The sequence below is a fragment of the Macaca nemestrina genome, chromosome 9, assembly GCF_043159975.1.
Source record: "Macaca nemestrina isolate mMacNem1 chromosome 9, mMacNem.hap1, whole genome shotgun sequence".
NCBI classification, from domain to species: Eukaryota; Metazoa; Chordata; class Mammalia; order Primates; family Cercopithecidae; genus Macaca; species Macaca nemestrina.
The window spans coordinates 21,140,871-21,156,590 of NC_092133.1; the positions used below are offsets into that span (position 1 = coordinate 21,140,871).

General features: G+C 35.8%; 1 protein-coding gene across 12 annotated transcripts in view; it reads right to left on the minus strand.

Moving 5' to 3' along the window:
* Positions 1 to 15,720, minus strand: part of LOC105466845 (vesicle transport through interaction with t-SNAREs 1A) — a 378,345-nt gene that overhangs the window by 280,260 nt on the left and 82,365 nt on the right. For 9 of the 12 annotated variants that reach the window (XR_978492.3, XR_011607635.1, XR_011607633.1 and 6 more), the window contains exons 5-6: positions 11,341 to 11,361; positions 6,566 to 6,650 (exon numbers count right to left, since the gene is read on the minus strand). Coding sequence is in view for 7 of the 12 variants with exons in the window: in XM_011715989.3 (XP_011714291.1) it covers positions 6,566 to 6,650; positions 11,341 to 11,361 (106 nt within the window). In the remaining 5 variants the exon portion in view is untranslated. The remainder of the gene's footprint in view (positions 1 to 6,565; positions 6,651 to 11,340; positions 11,362 to 15,720) is intronic. The other 3 variants (XR_011607636.1, XM_011716020.3, XM_011715945.3) reach the window with 1 other exon arrangement.

Here is a 15,720-nt window from a genome sequence, read left to right on the forward strand (position 1 = left end):
TGCCCCACTTGACTCTGCCCTAATCATGCTCCATGCCCCCTGGCTCACTTCACCCCAGCTGTACTGGTCTTCTTTCTGTTGCCTGAACATCCCGAGCACATTCTAGTTCCAGAGCCTTTCTGCTTGCTCTTCCCTCTTCTTGGAATCATCTGTCCCAGCTTACTGACGGCATCTTGGTACTATTCAAGGCTCAGTTTACAGGGTTCTTCTTTGGGAGATCTTTCCTGACTAGCCAATGTAAGGTAGCCTTTATCAGCTATTCTTTTTTTTGGAGGTGGGGGTCTTGCAATGTTGTGCAGGCTGGTGCAGTTACTCTTGAATACCTTGCATCATTAACCACTATTCAAAATGGTCTTGTCCATTATTAACTTAAGAAATGTCTGTCTCGGCTGGGCATGGTGGCTCACACCTGTAATCCCAGCACTTTGGGAGGCCAAGGTGGGTGGATCACTTAATACGGTGAAACCCTGTCTCTACTAAAAATACAAAAATTAGCTGGGTGTAGTGGTGGACGCCTGTAATCCCAGCTACTCAGGAGGCTGAGGTAGGAGAATCACTTGAACCCAGGAGGCAGACATTGCAGTGAGCCAAGACTGCATCATGGCACTCCAGCCTAGGCAACAAAGCGAGACTCCATCTCAAATGCCATCCCCATCAAGCTACCAATGACTTTCTTCACAGAATTGGAAAAACTACTTTAAAGTTTATATTGAACCAAAAAAGAGCCCGCATTGCCAAGACAATCCTAAGCAAAAAGAACAAAGCTGGAGGCATCACGCTACCTGACTTCAAACTATACTACAAGGCTAAGGCAACCAAAACAGCATGGTACTGGTACCAAAACAGAGATATAGATCAATGGACAGAACAGAGTCCTCAGAAATAATACCACACATCTACAACCATCTGATCTTTGACAAACCTGACAAAAACAAGAAATGGGGAAAGGATTCCACATTTAATAAATGGTGCTGGGAAAACTGGCTAGCCATATGTAGAAAGCTGAAACTGGATCCCTTCCTTCCATCTTATACAAAAATTAATTCAAGATGGATTAGAGACTTAAATGTTAGACCTAAAACCATAAAAACCCTAGAAGAAAACCTAGGCAATACTATTCAGAACATAGGCATGGGCAAGGACTTCATGACTAAAACACCAAAAGCAATGGCAACAAAAGCCAGAATTGACAAATGGGATCTAATTAAGCTAAAGAGCTTCTGCACAGCAAAAGAAACTACCATCAGTGAACAGGCAACCTACAGAATGGGAGAAAATTTTTGCAATCTATCTATTTGACAAAGGGCTAATATCCAGAATCTACAAAGAACTTAAACAAATTTACAAAAAAAAAAAAAAAAATCAAACAACCCCATCAAAAAGTGGGCGAAGGATATGAACAGTCACTTCTCAAAAGAGGACATTTATGCAGCCAAGAGAGACATGAAAAAATGCTCATCATCACTGGCTATCAGAGAAATGCAAATCAAAACCACAATGAGATACCATCTCACACCAGTTAGAATAGTGATCATTAAAAAGTCAGGAAACAACAGGTGCTGGAGAGGATGTGGAGAAATAGGAACACTTTTACACTGTTGGTGGGACTGTAAACTAGTTCAACCATTGTGGAAGACAGTGTGGCGATTCCTCAAGGATCTAGAACTAGAAATACCATTTGACCCAGCCATCCCATTACTGGGTATATACCCAAAGGATTATAAATCATGCTACTATAAAGACACATGCACACATATGTTTATTGCGGCACTATTCACAATAGCAAAGACTTGGAACCAACCCATATGTCCATCAATGATAGACTGGATTAAGAAAATGTGGCACATATACACCATGGAATACTATGCAACCATAAAAAAGGATGAGTTAATGTCCTTTGTAGGGACATGGATGAAGCTGGAAACCATCATTCTGAGCAAACTATTGCAAGGACACAAAACCAAACACCGCATGTTCTCACTCATAGGTGGGAATTGAACAATGAGAACACTTGGACACAGGGTGGGGAACATCACACACTGGGGCCTGTCATGGGGTGGGGGTAGCGGGGAGGGATAGCATTAGGAGAATCCTAGGTTTGTAAGTGTGGACCTAATTAGTTAATCTCTCTCTACCTTGTTTTCTCATCTTTAAAGTGAGGAAAGGATAATTACTACATAGGTTTGTGGTGAGGATTAAAGAGAGAATGAATATAAAGTATGGAAAACAGTGTGTGGCCCATATTAAATGTTCAATAAACATTGTATTATTTCTACATATGTTCAGTCATCAGGACACACAAGGCCCTGGGTGAAGGCTGGAGCCCCTCTTCTTCGCGACATGAAGGCCGGCAGAAGGTTAGCTCCCTGTGGTGAAGAGATCAGTGGCCACCTGGGAAGTCAGGGCCAGGTGGCCTGCAGTGACTACTGAAAGGGTGACAACTTGTAAGGCTTGGTGCCCAGGGATGGGGGAGCAAGGTCATCACAAGTGGTACAGATTGTGATTCAAGGATGCGAGGCTGCTGAGTGTAGACAAACTCTCACAGTTCCAGAGATGCACTGCCAGGTGCACAGGGGCCCATCTACAGTACCGGTGGGACAGTTGGGAGGGTCTTAAGTTACCTGCTTACATATTAAAAGCAGAGAGTGAGCCTTGCATTTCTGCCCTTGTACAATTTCTCTTTCAGCCTGTTTCTTTCTTAATAATACAGCTCCCATTAGTTTTGTGCCTATTGTTAATTGTGGGATATTTACTTCAGAGAAAACAACAATCGTAATTTCAGAACAAAGGGCAGATGACCCAGAATTTTGAGTATTAAGTCCCTGACCTCAAACCAAATGGATATCTCCACAGCTAAAAGTCATATCTGACTATTAATAGTAACAAAAAAAAAAAAAAAAAAGAAAGAGCTGCTTTTTATTCACAGATTCTAGGACAAGAACTTAAAAGCAATGCCACACTGGATCAAGCCAATGGTTCAGGCAACCAGTGTAGTGTTCTGTCAATTAACTTGTTGCTTCATCAATTTTCTCAAATAAGAAAGGATCCCTGAAACAAACTTGATTGGTATTAAACTCTGTGCATATCAGGGTGTGAACAGCACTTGGGAATAATCATGTGCCTTTTCTCAGACCCAGCACACTGCGGACATGTGACCCTCTGCTGAGTTCCAGAAGAGAAAATGACTGCCTATATGACCAAATAAGATATCAAAAATGATTCAAGAATTTTAGACAATGGATTTCATTATTTGTTAGGAAGACCCTATAACGTGCATTCTATTCTACTCTACTCCATTCTATTTTCTACATAACTTTCTTTTATAGTATTTGCCAATTACACTCATCAAGTTAATGAATAGAAAAGTTTACAGATTTTTGTTGAAATCTTTGCCAATGATTCTGAAAGTTAACCACTTCTGCTGATCGTGGTTTCTAAAAATGATGACTTTAACAGAGCTCTCTTTAGTTTCTAAGCCCCTAAATATATATGACCTTATTTTACTTCATAACAACCTTAAGGGATACACAGAATCTGGTTGACAGTTTCCATTTTGCAAATATAAGAACACTTGCAGAGAGGTTAAATGATTTCTCAAAGTCACACAGCTGATTAATGACATGGACAGATGATGCGGTTTTTTTCTCTCTCTAATTCAGTATATCAGGCCATAGTTACCAATTTTGTGGTCAAGTAAAAATTTGAAAAAAAAATTGAAGGCCTAAAACAGGGATGCCAATTTTGTTATTCTTCTAAGTAAAGGAAAAAAAATAACTTCTACCTACTATTTCAATCATATTACAACTTTCCTTTATACTCCAAAATAGGACAAACATCATCTTCCAAATAAGTGTAGCCTTGTGAATTAATAAAATATGCTTTATGAGAAATTCACTATGTTCTACTTATCTTCTCATTTTGCAGTGCACTGGTGAAAACCGTTGTGGTCTAGAACTGGCTCTCAGATCAATACTTGGAATCCATTTCCCTCTTTTGTGCTGTTTCAAAAGTTATACTAGCTCTTCCACCTCTCTTCCTCCTTGCATTCCATAGTCTTTAAGAAGAAGACATCAATAAGTGCTGAAAGTTTTTCCTTTCCAAAGATGCTGTTCTGATACTTTAACAAATGATAAGTATCCTAAATTTACATCACAATCAAAATACAGAGCTATGGATTGACAAGCCATGACTCGGCTGAGGACCAGTAGGGAAGCAGGAAATACAGAAACAATATGGTGCCCACCCCAGTGTATTCCGTCCCATTACTTCAGTAAGTAGAAAGAGCAGGAAAAATGCTTTGTCCCTGCCTTCTCATTTCCCACTCCACTTTCAAATTCATCCACAAAAGTAAATTAGCAATGATGACCCCCGTCTATGCACAGGCTGAGCCACATCTGTCTTTACTTCCACAAAGCCCATTCTTATCCATTCTCCCAGACTTGGTCTTGTATTCTGCGAGAAGTTCCCAAGCCTTATATGACAAGTCAACATCTAATTTTATAATACTTCATAGTCAATACCATAGTACTTTACTAAAAAGTCCAAAGGGACTGAGGTAGGCTGATGGGACACTCTTAGGTTGACATTTCCATGTTGGTTATGTTGCTAGTTTGATGTGGATGTTATGTTTTAGCACACACCAAAAATAATAACCATCAAATCCCATTCAAGTATATAACCTTGATCAATACACAGTCATTTGGTATCTGCGATCTTCTTTCAGCTTTGAGAGGGAGCTATACGAATAGCGTAGTGAAAGAAAAAAAAGACATGCAACTATGTAGCCCAATCAACCAAAGCAAGCCTTGCGATCACGGTCACATGGAGAAGACCCCCTGAGCATGAACCAGCCCCATGTGGAAGGAGGCTGACCAATGGATGTTTTGTCAAGGAAGGGCCCTGTGATTATGGTCAGATTCCACAGACACAGTGCTATGTTCCCCAAGGATTGTCAAAGTAACACATTTTGTTTCCTATTCCTTTACTATTTATAAATTTCAATCATAATAAAAGTTATCTGCTAGGAGATAAAGATAAATGCCTGTAGATCATCAATGACCACACAATAATAATAACATTTATATTTGTACATGTGTTTTTTGGTATATAAAACATTTTTACATGTACCATTTTTTCTTAAGAATGTTCGGAGATAGGCAATATTATTTCCATGTTATTGAAGAAGAAACTGAGGCTCAGCGAGGTTACGTGATCTCCTCAAGGTCACACAAACAAGAGCAAGAACCCAAGCCTGGTCCTCTGACCTCATGTTCAAGGCTCTTTCCATTATTCACACTCTTTCCAAGAACAGTCACCTCTAAAGGTGAGCTCCCAAACAAAAAGAACGCACAAAAGCTGGCTTTTATTCCAATCAGGGCAGAAAGCCAATCTATCAATTACCTCAGGGCGAAGGGCTGTCCATAACTATTAAATCTGGAAAGGTTTGTGGTTTTCTTTAGTTTTTTCACTATTAATATAATGCAAAAGTTGTTTGTATTATTCCTATTTGGTTGCCTAGAATTCATCATATTAACCAACCAATATAGGGCAGCCATGAACACAGGACAAGAAAAACACTGGCCATTCATAAAAGAAATTATTTGGAATCATTTTCATCATACTTGCTCTTACAAAATAAACATTTCTGTGACTCTAAATTTTTAAAAATTGATAAAAATATTGTGGATTACATATTTTTGTGGTTTACACATTGGGTAAGAGCTATCCAAAATATACAAAATAGATTATTTACAATCTATGCTTGACAAAACAAAAAAAAAAGGGTAGAGTAATAATAAGAAACTGATGACTAATAAGGTATTAATGGATATTTATTTACTCTGGAGACAGTCATTGCATGAAACATTTATAATAAAAAAGCATGTTCATTTTAAGTAGACTAATTTTAGAAGTCGTACTAAGATTATGTTTTCTGAAATTAATAACTGAGGTTAATTCAAACCAAAAGTTTGAAGAGCATTAATTAATGCTAATAAGATTATCATGAACATGAGCCTTACTCCTTGCTACGACTTTTTCATAATTTTTGTATCTGATTATAGGCTCTATTCATGATTTATTTTTAAAACAGGATTATTAGGAATCATTTCCAACACCAGGACAAATGTGCAAAGTAAAGTAGGTATTGTTATTTCTTTGTCCCTAGTTCACATGATTTAGATTGATTAAAATGTTAATTTTTACATATGTGAATAAAACGTAAAGGAGCAAACAACTGGAGACTGCACCATGTGCTAGCAATCATTGCGGGTGGGTAAACTGACAACATGTAACTGCATATTAAGACAAATGTAGAATTTAGACAAAGTATTCCATCTCTTTTCAGATGTATACTTTTAAACCTCAGGAACTGTTTTCAGTAGATGTCATGCCTTTTAACTTGAAAAAAGATAAGCGCAAATAAGCTCCCAATTGTCTCCCCAATATGTAAACCACATCTCGGGCTGCTGTCTCTGCTACTCCTTTGAAGTTTCCCTGAAATGTCATGTGTTGTGAAGACTGCTGTGCATAAGCAAGACAATTTGCTCACTCTCAGAATTCTTACCGGTTTCCACTGCTATTTGGTATCCAGCCTCTAGTCTCCGAGATGACCTTTCCAGCCTCTCTGTGTTATCGAGCAGATGTGCCCTCTGAAAAAGAAAAAGGGGGGAAAAAAATCAGACGGCCGTCTACGATGTTCTTTTTTTGCCTTAAAAAAAAAATGCCTTCGTATGCCCTAACATGGGGCGGGGGGCTCATAACCCATTACAGTTAATTTTTAGCGAATTTTCCATTATAGGAACCACTACCATAGACAGATTTCCAACACTCGCGTATGGACCATCCACTTTTTTGTTTTTAAAAGGAGACTCACGTTGTATATGGCCACAACGAATCTTACTCCAAAATACTGAGAAAAGTACGCAGACCATACCCAACTGGATCTTTTCTGTTTCAGCAGAGACAGATATATGAGATACTTGCATAGATCTATGTGCCCTATTTGTATTTATTTTTTATAAAATGCAATCATTTCAAAAATCCATTTGCTCCTTTGATTCTTGCATATAGAAATTTTAAAACAGGAACTTTATTTGTAAGAAAATGATCCACAATTTTGGATGTGCAACAAGATGCTATATAGAACAACATATGCTACTAAGCCAGAATACTAAACAGCACTTCTAGTTTTCAGACAACTGGAGGCAACACTAAGAAACAAGAGACACATGTTTCTCCATTTACACAGATGGACAAAATTGTGGATTTGTTCCTAAATATATGGCACTATGTAGATTGAAGTTGATATTTTAACACACAGTGCTTTAGACTGTGAACTAAATTTAGAGTCATTATATATACCTCTTTTATATTTATCTGATGGGGAAATTAGAGGATTTTCTTCAAATCCTCAGCTTCCAAACTTTCTTTACTCCATTGAGATGCTTGTTAATTTTTTTTTATATAACCATAATGATCATACATTAGATCTATTCAGGTTGCCAGATTTATAAGCTAATCATGGCTATGAATGGATAAAAACTGATGCATGTGTGTATGTGTGTGTGTGTATATATGTCTAGACACTTAGAAATATACAAATGTATGTATCTGTGTGTGTGTGCGTGTGTGTACATGCATACATGTATCTGTATATATTAATATCTTCCCTTCTTAAATCAGTTTTGGTATTTGGCCAAAAAGAAAGAAAAAACACAACCACAACTCCTACAACTTTGTGTTGTTGACAGATGTCATTTAAAATTGGAGAAATGCTTTCTAATAATAATAAAAAAGGAGGTGCCACACATATTATCTGAGTGGCTGTCGAGCGAAACGATCTACCTTGCTCTAATGAGCCCCCATGGATCTTGGAGATGCAAGCTGTATTGACATGCACACTTAAGCTAATACACCTAGACCAGTGCCTCCAAGCTCTAGCAGCCAGGGATGCTGACAGAATATCTCGCTTCCATCTTCAAAGAAAGGAAGTGATTAGTATGTTATCATTACCATTCAAAACGTGATTTCCTTATTCCCTCCCGGCATAGGTGACACATCTGAGATGCGGCCAGACGTTGGAGGCAGCTAAAGCCACATCAAAGCTTTCCTTGAAATTTTTTTGGGGGGAAGGGTGGGGGGGGGTGAGAATCATTAAAACAATGCATTTAGAACAGAGAGATAGGACCTGATGTGAAGGTCAGGAAGCTGCAACAACAGTCTATAATAATTAATAGAGTCGTCCAATGTACAGCAGAGAAATTAAGAGAAAAATTGTCCCCTCCCTCTGCAAAAAAAAAAAAAAAAAAAAAAAAAAAAATCTAAATAAATAAAACAGAGAAAGGAAGGAAAGCTTCTTATATCATTAAAAAGCAAAATCACTGAAGGCTGTAATTAAGAAAAAGAAGAGAAAGGAGAGCTCTATGTGTCTGGCATTGATGACTGTTTTTAAATAAAATTAAACACTTTACTAAGGCTTGTCAAAAATAGCTTTCTTATCCCTAAGTTTCCTTATGTGCAGGTTCTGGGAGCAAGGATTGCTCTTCCCTTCCCTGAAAATTGTTTTCTACCTTAACAAAGGACTTAACTTCAAACTGGCGATTCTCTAAAATGATATCAGATCTGTGAAATCAAAAGTAAATCTGAATTTTAATCCAGAATAAGACAACAAAGATTTTTGCTTCATTTTCATATTGGATGAAATCCCAAAATTAAAAGAAAACATTTAGTTATTAGAGATTAAAAGAAAGAAAAAAAACAAAGATCGATACTGGAAATGGACTTCCACTTTTATAATAATATTTAATGTAGGAAATAAAGCATTTAAATGTAAAATAACTGAGGGGATTTCATGGTTATAACAGCAAAATTTCTGAAAGACCTTTAAATATATATATATATATTACTAAATAATAGAAGTAACTCTTCTTCAGGACAGTTCACTTTTATCAGAGTAAATCTGCACACAAGAGGACTATCAGTTTACCACCAGCTTTACAGCAGGATTTCACTTTGTGTTTTGGAACCTCTTCACTTAACTCAAACTAAAATCAAGTTCTTGAAACAGCTGTGCTATTTACATTGTTCCCTTAGTTGTACATTGCCCTGGTCTCTGTAAATGAAAGGAAATACACTACAGTAGCAGCTGATGCTTTCAACTTGCCCCCACACTCCATCCCAAACTCATTCTCTCACCCTCTTCTCAGCCCTTTTCAAAGCAGGTAAGTGAAGCTGTGCAGGAGCTTCAGACAGAGCTCAACTTGTGTGAGGAGCTGCGCAATGTGGAGAGCTGGAGACGCAGGATTCAAACGGAGCTTGGCACAGCCAACGCCAGATCAGCTCCCTCTGCACTACAACCCTGCCTCCAAGCATGCCCCCTCTCCAAAACTGAGCCCAAAAAGAGCATCACAAGGAAGGGAAGGGGCATATTTTTGTTTCCAAGTGAAACAAAACACATTTTGGAGCATCTTGTCTTCTTAGCACAGTTGCAAGTTAAGAAACATGGGGGTAACATTCACTCTATGATTACTATTAGAATCCCGACAGAGAAATAATAACTTCTCAGCAAGCCATATACCAATGCAGCATCATCACTGTAATCTAGTCTATAAATATCAATGCTAGATCCATATCAAAGACTGTTAAAAGAATATTTCAGAGTATATTATTCTATTAGTTGATTAATTCTTCCAATTATAATGAAATTACAGGTTACAGTTTCGGAAACATGAATTCCAGAACCATAACTGATGAAACTGCTACTACAGGCACAAGAAAAGAATTAAGCCATCAAACAAAAATAAAAAATACTTTAAAAGAAATGCAGATGTGATGTTTTAAGTTTTTGGAATTAAGATTTCTAATTTGACACAATTAGGCTTAACAAAAATAAATCTTCTGTCAAAAATGTTGATTGTAATAAGCCACAATTTAATATATAAATAACATTCACTGCTTAAATTCAGGGGCAAGGGCTTCACGTAATTTCTTCATATAGAGGTTTTCAAGTTAATTGTTAGTTCCGTTAACACTGGAAAATTCAGATTCTTCACCTAAACATGAACATAAGCAAATACAACAAGCAGATACTCTATCTTGCAGAAAAATAATATTTATGTTATCCCTCACCTCAAGGATAATCTTACACATCAAAACTGCAACTGATTATATTCATTTAGTAAATATACAACTGCTCTCCTGTAGGGAAGATAACACAAAAAGGTTGTAGGGTGAGGGTTTTTGTATATTTCTCCCCTTCATTTTATATATCATGATTACTTTTTCTGAGGCAGGATGTCAGTAATGCATCTTAAATTCAAAGAGTTGTTGAAAACCACTATCTAGAAGCTTCTAAATTAACATCTGCATCACATAATGATGACATACCAATAAAAAAAATTCGAGAAAATTCTCAATCAATGCAGTCAAACTAAACTCAAAAGTAATTCATACTACTCTATACTATAAGCAATTAGACAATTTTTAAATTGCAATATAGGCCATTATGTCTTGATAGAAAAATAAAACCCAACCTTACTAAATAAAAAATATGACTACCTCTAAAAAAGAGTGCCAAAGCATATTTTATATGTTTGACTTAATTTTTTAAAAATAGAATTATTCAGCATCCCTCATTAACACAAGGATACAATTATAAACATTGTGGTAAATATTTGCTGAGCCACACAAAAAAAGTCTGGCGTTGCATTATGAAACAGTCCAGCAAACTCAGAAAAATGAGAATTCACTTGGGTGCTGTATGCTACAAAAAGGAAAGTGTTTAACAATGACGAAAACTTTGGCCATTCTTAGGTATCTATGTATACAGAGTAGCAGGGCATTTAAAACATATGTGTGTTTCCCCAAAAGGATAATAGATCCATGGTGTCTTATGTTAAACCTAATAATTTTGGGTGGGGGAAAGGAGTTTATTTAAGAACAGTTTACAGTAAAGTAAACCAGAATGTTAGAAAAAAAAATCATACTAGCTTCTTTGAGAAACTACATAAATAAACTTGAAGTTAGAGCCTACAATAAAACTACACTCAGGTAGTTTTAAGATATTCCTTTATTATTCCTCCTTATTTCCGGCCATTAAAGTATTAACTTTGTCCCAGTTCCAACAAAGAACAGGGATCCCTGAGATAAGCATGATTAGGATATAGTTGTGTTTTAAAAGATTGTGAGCAGAAAAGATTACTGAACAATATAAACGATACTTTTTGCTCTGTGTAGATTTATCTGGAAAAACAAATCCAAAGATCCACTTCAGATTTAAGAACTCAATTTTATAGGGAAAAGCAGAATTAAATAAAAAAAAAGAAGCTAGGAAGTACTCACCTCTTCACGTAATTTTATCAACTGCAACATGAATGCACAAAAAAAAGATAAAAAGGAAAGAAATGGCAGGAAAGAAAGATCAGTTGTGTGACAGGATACAGAATTAACATTGACAATTTATCTGTTTACATGTTTAGCATTTAAAAATCACAGACAAACACATTAAAAGAACCTAAACATAGACTACATGCAGAGTTTTTTGAACGAATAAAGATCACTTTCTCACACTGTCACATTAAACAAAGAGAATAGTGTGAAATCCTCTTTTAAAGTACATCTAAGACACCATCATGAAATAAAGGGGAACGACTTCATAGAAGTCTATATTATAAAGAAAGAAAACAAGTTTACTGTTCCTCTCTTCTAAGAATGTACCATTGAAGAGGTTTTGTATATACAAGTTTTCAGGATGTTTCTCTATTTGGAATCTTGACAACTGATTTCTGATTTTACCTACAAATGAAAATGATTAATAGCTCACGCTTTGGTTCCAAAAACTATTTAAAACAACAAACTATTATGTTAGTTAATGTTATACTTGTACCCACTCTAGTAATAAGACTGCATTTGGAGGTAATGTTATTTTAATAGAAAATAAAGTATGCCAGGATAGAGAATACTTATTTAGAACATAGTATCAAAAATTCATTATCATATGAACTTTCGTGTATATAAGAGTCAATTTCTAGGTTTTTGTTTTGCTTAAGAGGCTACTGCAATCATGTGACATGTTTTCATTTTAATTTTTGAATGATTTCTTCATTTTTCAATTTTCTTCATATTGTAAACTAGCAATGAGCTCTTAATTCATTTATATTGCAGTTTGTTTTCACTAAAGTCAAACAAAAAAATCACTCCTTACTTGTTGGTCAATTCTCCTATGATAACATTTTAATTCTCTTATTTAGAACATTTTTCTATTTGCCTTAAATATATAGATAAAACAAGCTGCTTAACTCTTTAGGAACTAAAATAATTATATAACCATATATCTGGCTCATTGTGTGTGTGTGTATGTGTGTATGTGCATGTGTATTTGATACTATTCTCAACTACAAATATCACTGTATAAGTGAGATGACGACCACAGTTTCTGCAATGACTAGAAACTGAAACCTATGTTGTTAACAGACTAAACCACATTCCAGGTCTGAAATTTGCATCCTCAGCAATTCAGGTCTACAACTGATAATTTTTAAACATCCAAATATCTGTAACATCTGTTATAACACTTGACATATGCAGGCCAATAAATTAAACTATTGCTTTGGGAGAAATGTGCCTGAATTGCTCACTATAAGTCTCTCTAAAAGTATCATGTTTACTGTAGCCCGGATATCTCAACGCTTAATGCTGTTTTTGTCCCGAATTCAAGGAAGGCAGTATGCATTCCAGCTTATTCTGTTATTTCATTTGTTATACGAAAAGTATTTTGAGTACCAAAGAATAAGATTTTAAAAACTGTTAAGAATCCTTTATAAAAAAGGTACATAAGTTAACATGTAATGTCTCACGGTACACTCAGTGAAAATGCAACTTTTATTATCATAGTTTCAAAATAGACAAGAAGTTGTCTTTATTTTTATTAACACATTCTCTCAGCAACCATCCAGTAACACACAAGTAAATCATCTTGTCATTTCACGTGAAAAGTTCTAATTCTTCCCCAAAAGAAGCAAAATTTTAAACGAAAATACCTGGCCTATCATATATCGGAATCTTTCTCTTTGCCATCCCAACATCATGGGAGAAAAAGGCAAACATTAATTCTCAGAAAGAGACGATCTGGGAATTGATCGGCCAGCTATCTTTTCTTTCTGGGGGCACTATTCTTCGGCTGACTATGATACTTAAAGGGCCAAAGTTTAAAACTACTCTTCAGCAATAGAGACCATTTGGGGCATGCCACCCTGCCATAATCAATGAGTGTTTAAAAATGCTACCCATTTGTTTTTTCAATAGGTTCCAAACAAAAAACGTTCTATCTTGTTTGTGCTGCATGGCTGCATTCAAGCTCTACATCGGATTTGTAGCTAAGCTAGGTAATGGGAGGGTTTTTCATCTTTATCTTTTTTTTTTTTTTTTTGGTTAGGCTGAGAGTTATTCATTCAAGTAAACAAAAGATGGCCTATTTTTGAAAATTAACAATGCTAAAACTGGACTGTAAGTTGTGATTTCGTATTTTCTCGAGTTACTAGCTCCATCATAGGCAACGCGAGAGTGTGCAATGCCACCATGTTGAGCTATGATAATCAACATCTTTTTTGAAACAAAGATTTTTCCCCCCCCCCCAATGCAGAATTTGATACAAGAGGTAATCTGTTCCTTTGTGGGCTGAAAAAATCTGGTTTACGCTGGTTTGAACCAGTGGAATCTCTTGTGGTTAAGCCTTCTGCTGTGACTAAAATCAAAACGGCACTGCAGAGCATGTGAGGGTTCATGCGCGCGCGCCTCTGTGTGTGAGGTGCGTCACGTGACCCCCAGAACTACCGCATTTTTTTTAAAGCTGATAACGCCACTGCCGTCTCTGTCCGCATACAGATAACGAATAAATGCTGAACTCTATTAAACGCCCTTTACACATTATCGTGGGTCGAAGACACAATTTTCTGAACTTATGATGACAGTCTATTTATTTTGCTATAAACCCTCAGCACGTAACGAACAGATTTGTGCCTGGTAATGATCTGCTCTGCCGGGGCTATATGAAATGATACCGACCTTCTTTAGATCTTGGGGAATTAAATTGACCGACTTCACCCCCTGGTCTGTAGCTGAAGTTTGACACACTTTATGCACAGCAAGCCCAAATCAGAACTTAAGAGAACCTCGTATTAAGAAATTAAGCAATCATTATCTGCTAAATATTGCTTTGCCACAAAACTTTCCACACATTTGGAAATAGTCTACTCTTTATATTTTGAATCTTCTATTTAGGATTTATTCAAAGTCACTGATCAATATAATTCTGCATATAGAAACTGAGAGAGTATTAGGGTTCAAAACCAAAGCTTGGAACAGTTTATTTGCCCCATTATCATACATCACTATGAAAGGCTTTATGGTTTTATTCTCCAACTTGTGTTTTTCCTTTTATGAGAATGGTTCTCATGAAATGCAATCAAGTTAGGAACTATTAATTTCCACTCTAAATACAACATCACTACATTCAAGAACTCAACTCTTCCAAAGAAATAAAATGTTGCCTCATGGAATGGTAAATATGGTATTTTCAAAGAATAGAATGATAATGCTTAAGACAATAGTCCTTGGAAAGCTGATAGCCCAACAGTACTGGAATGTACAAAGTAGGTAATTTTCTTGTCCCTTCTTTGTAAATCAAGCATGAGCTATATTTGATTGAATGAAATGAATATGAATCAGAAATGAATGTACACAAAGCATTTAATTTGGAAATTAAATGCAAGGTGTATTGTATGAGGGACATTAAAAATGCTTTTGAAAAATTCTTAATTTCTGAATTTTTAACATTTCTAATCATGGCAGAAATGTTTATGTACCTAAGAGTATATTAACATACTTTATAGTTAATTGGCAGACTATAATTATATGTATTAACAGGCAGGTTTCAGATGCCTAAAAAAACTGCATCAGAAATTACCAGAATGAGATATAATAGCTATTGTATTCATATTGTCAAATCTTCGCAAAGAAGCAACTATAAGGAGGCTGTGTATGTGACATTGAAAATACCTAGCCAGTATTTTACCTATACAATCATTGCTACTAATTCCTTATTTTCCTATTTTGATCTATATTTTTAAACTGACAGATCTATCCCAATTGCGGTTAAATGAATATTGCTATTTTAATCTCATTTTGTTTATCTCCAAGTTTTATCCATATATTGTTAGTATTCCATGGACAAGAAGTTCTGAAAATCAATTTATTAGCAAATAACTTAGAAGTAAACTTATTTGTAGGCAGAAGATCTTTTCTTATATAAATTATAAGTAACCCTACCTAGAAAAATCTCTTCCTAGCTACCGAGCTACAAAAATTAATATAGAGCCAAATTAAAATTTTTTCTTTCTTTACAGAAAGAGCTTCTGTCTTGATTCCATATTCTGAATGAATGCTGATATGGAATAAAAAAGTTATTCTCAAGTGACCATACCTAGTTAAGGATGTGTTTTAGTTTGAGGGATTTTAATTCCTATATTATGACAAAGAGCCTTAAAACAAAATGCAGTGACTTCATATGAAATGGAAACTTTGCTACATTTGGTAACAAAATATCCAAAAAGTTAAGTGTGGTCTCTTTGAACTTTTACACCTCATTCAAATTTTAGACGGAAAAGTTCACACAAGTAATAATCTAACAGTACATATTCTCCTGACTATAATTTATCATACTCT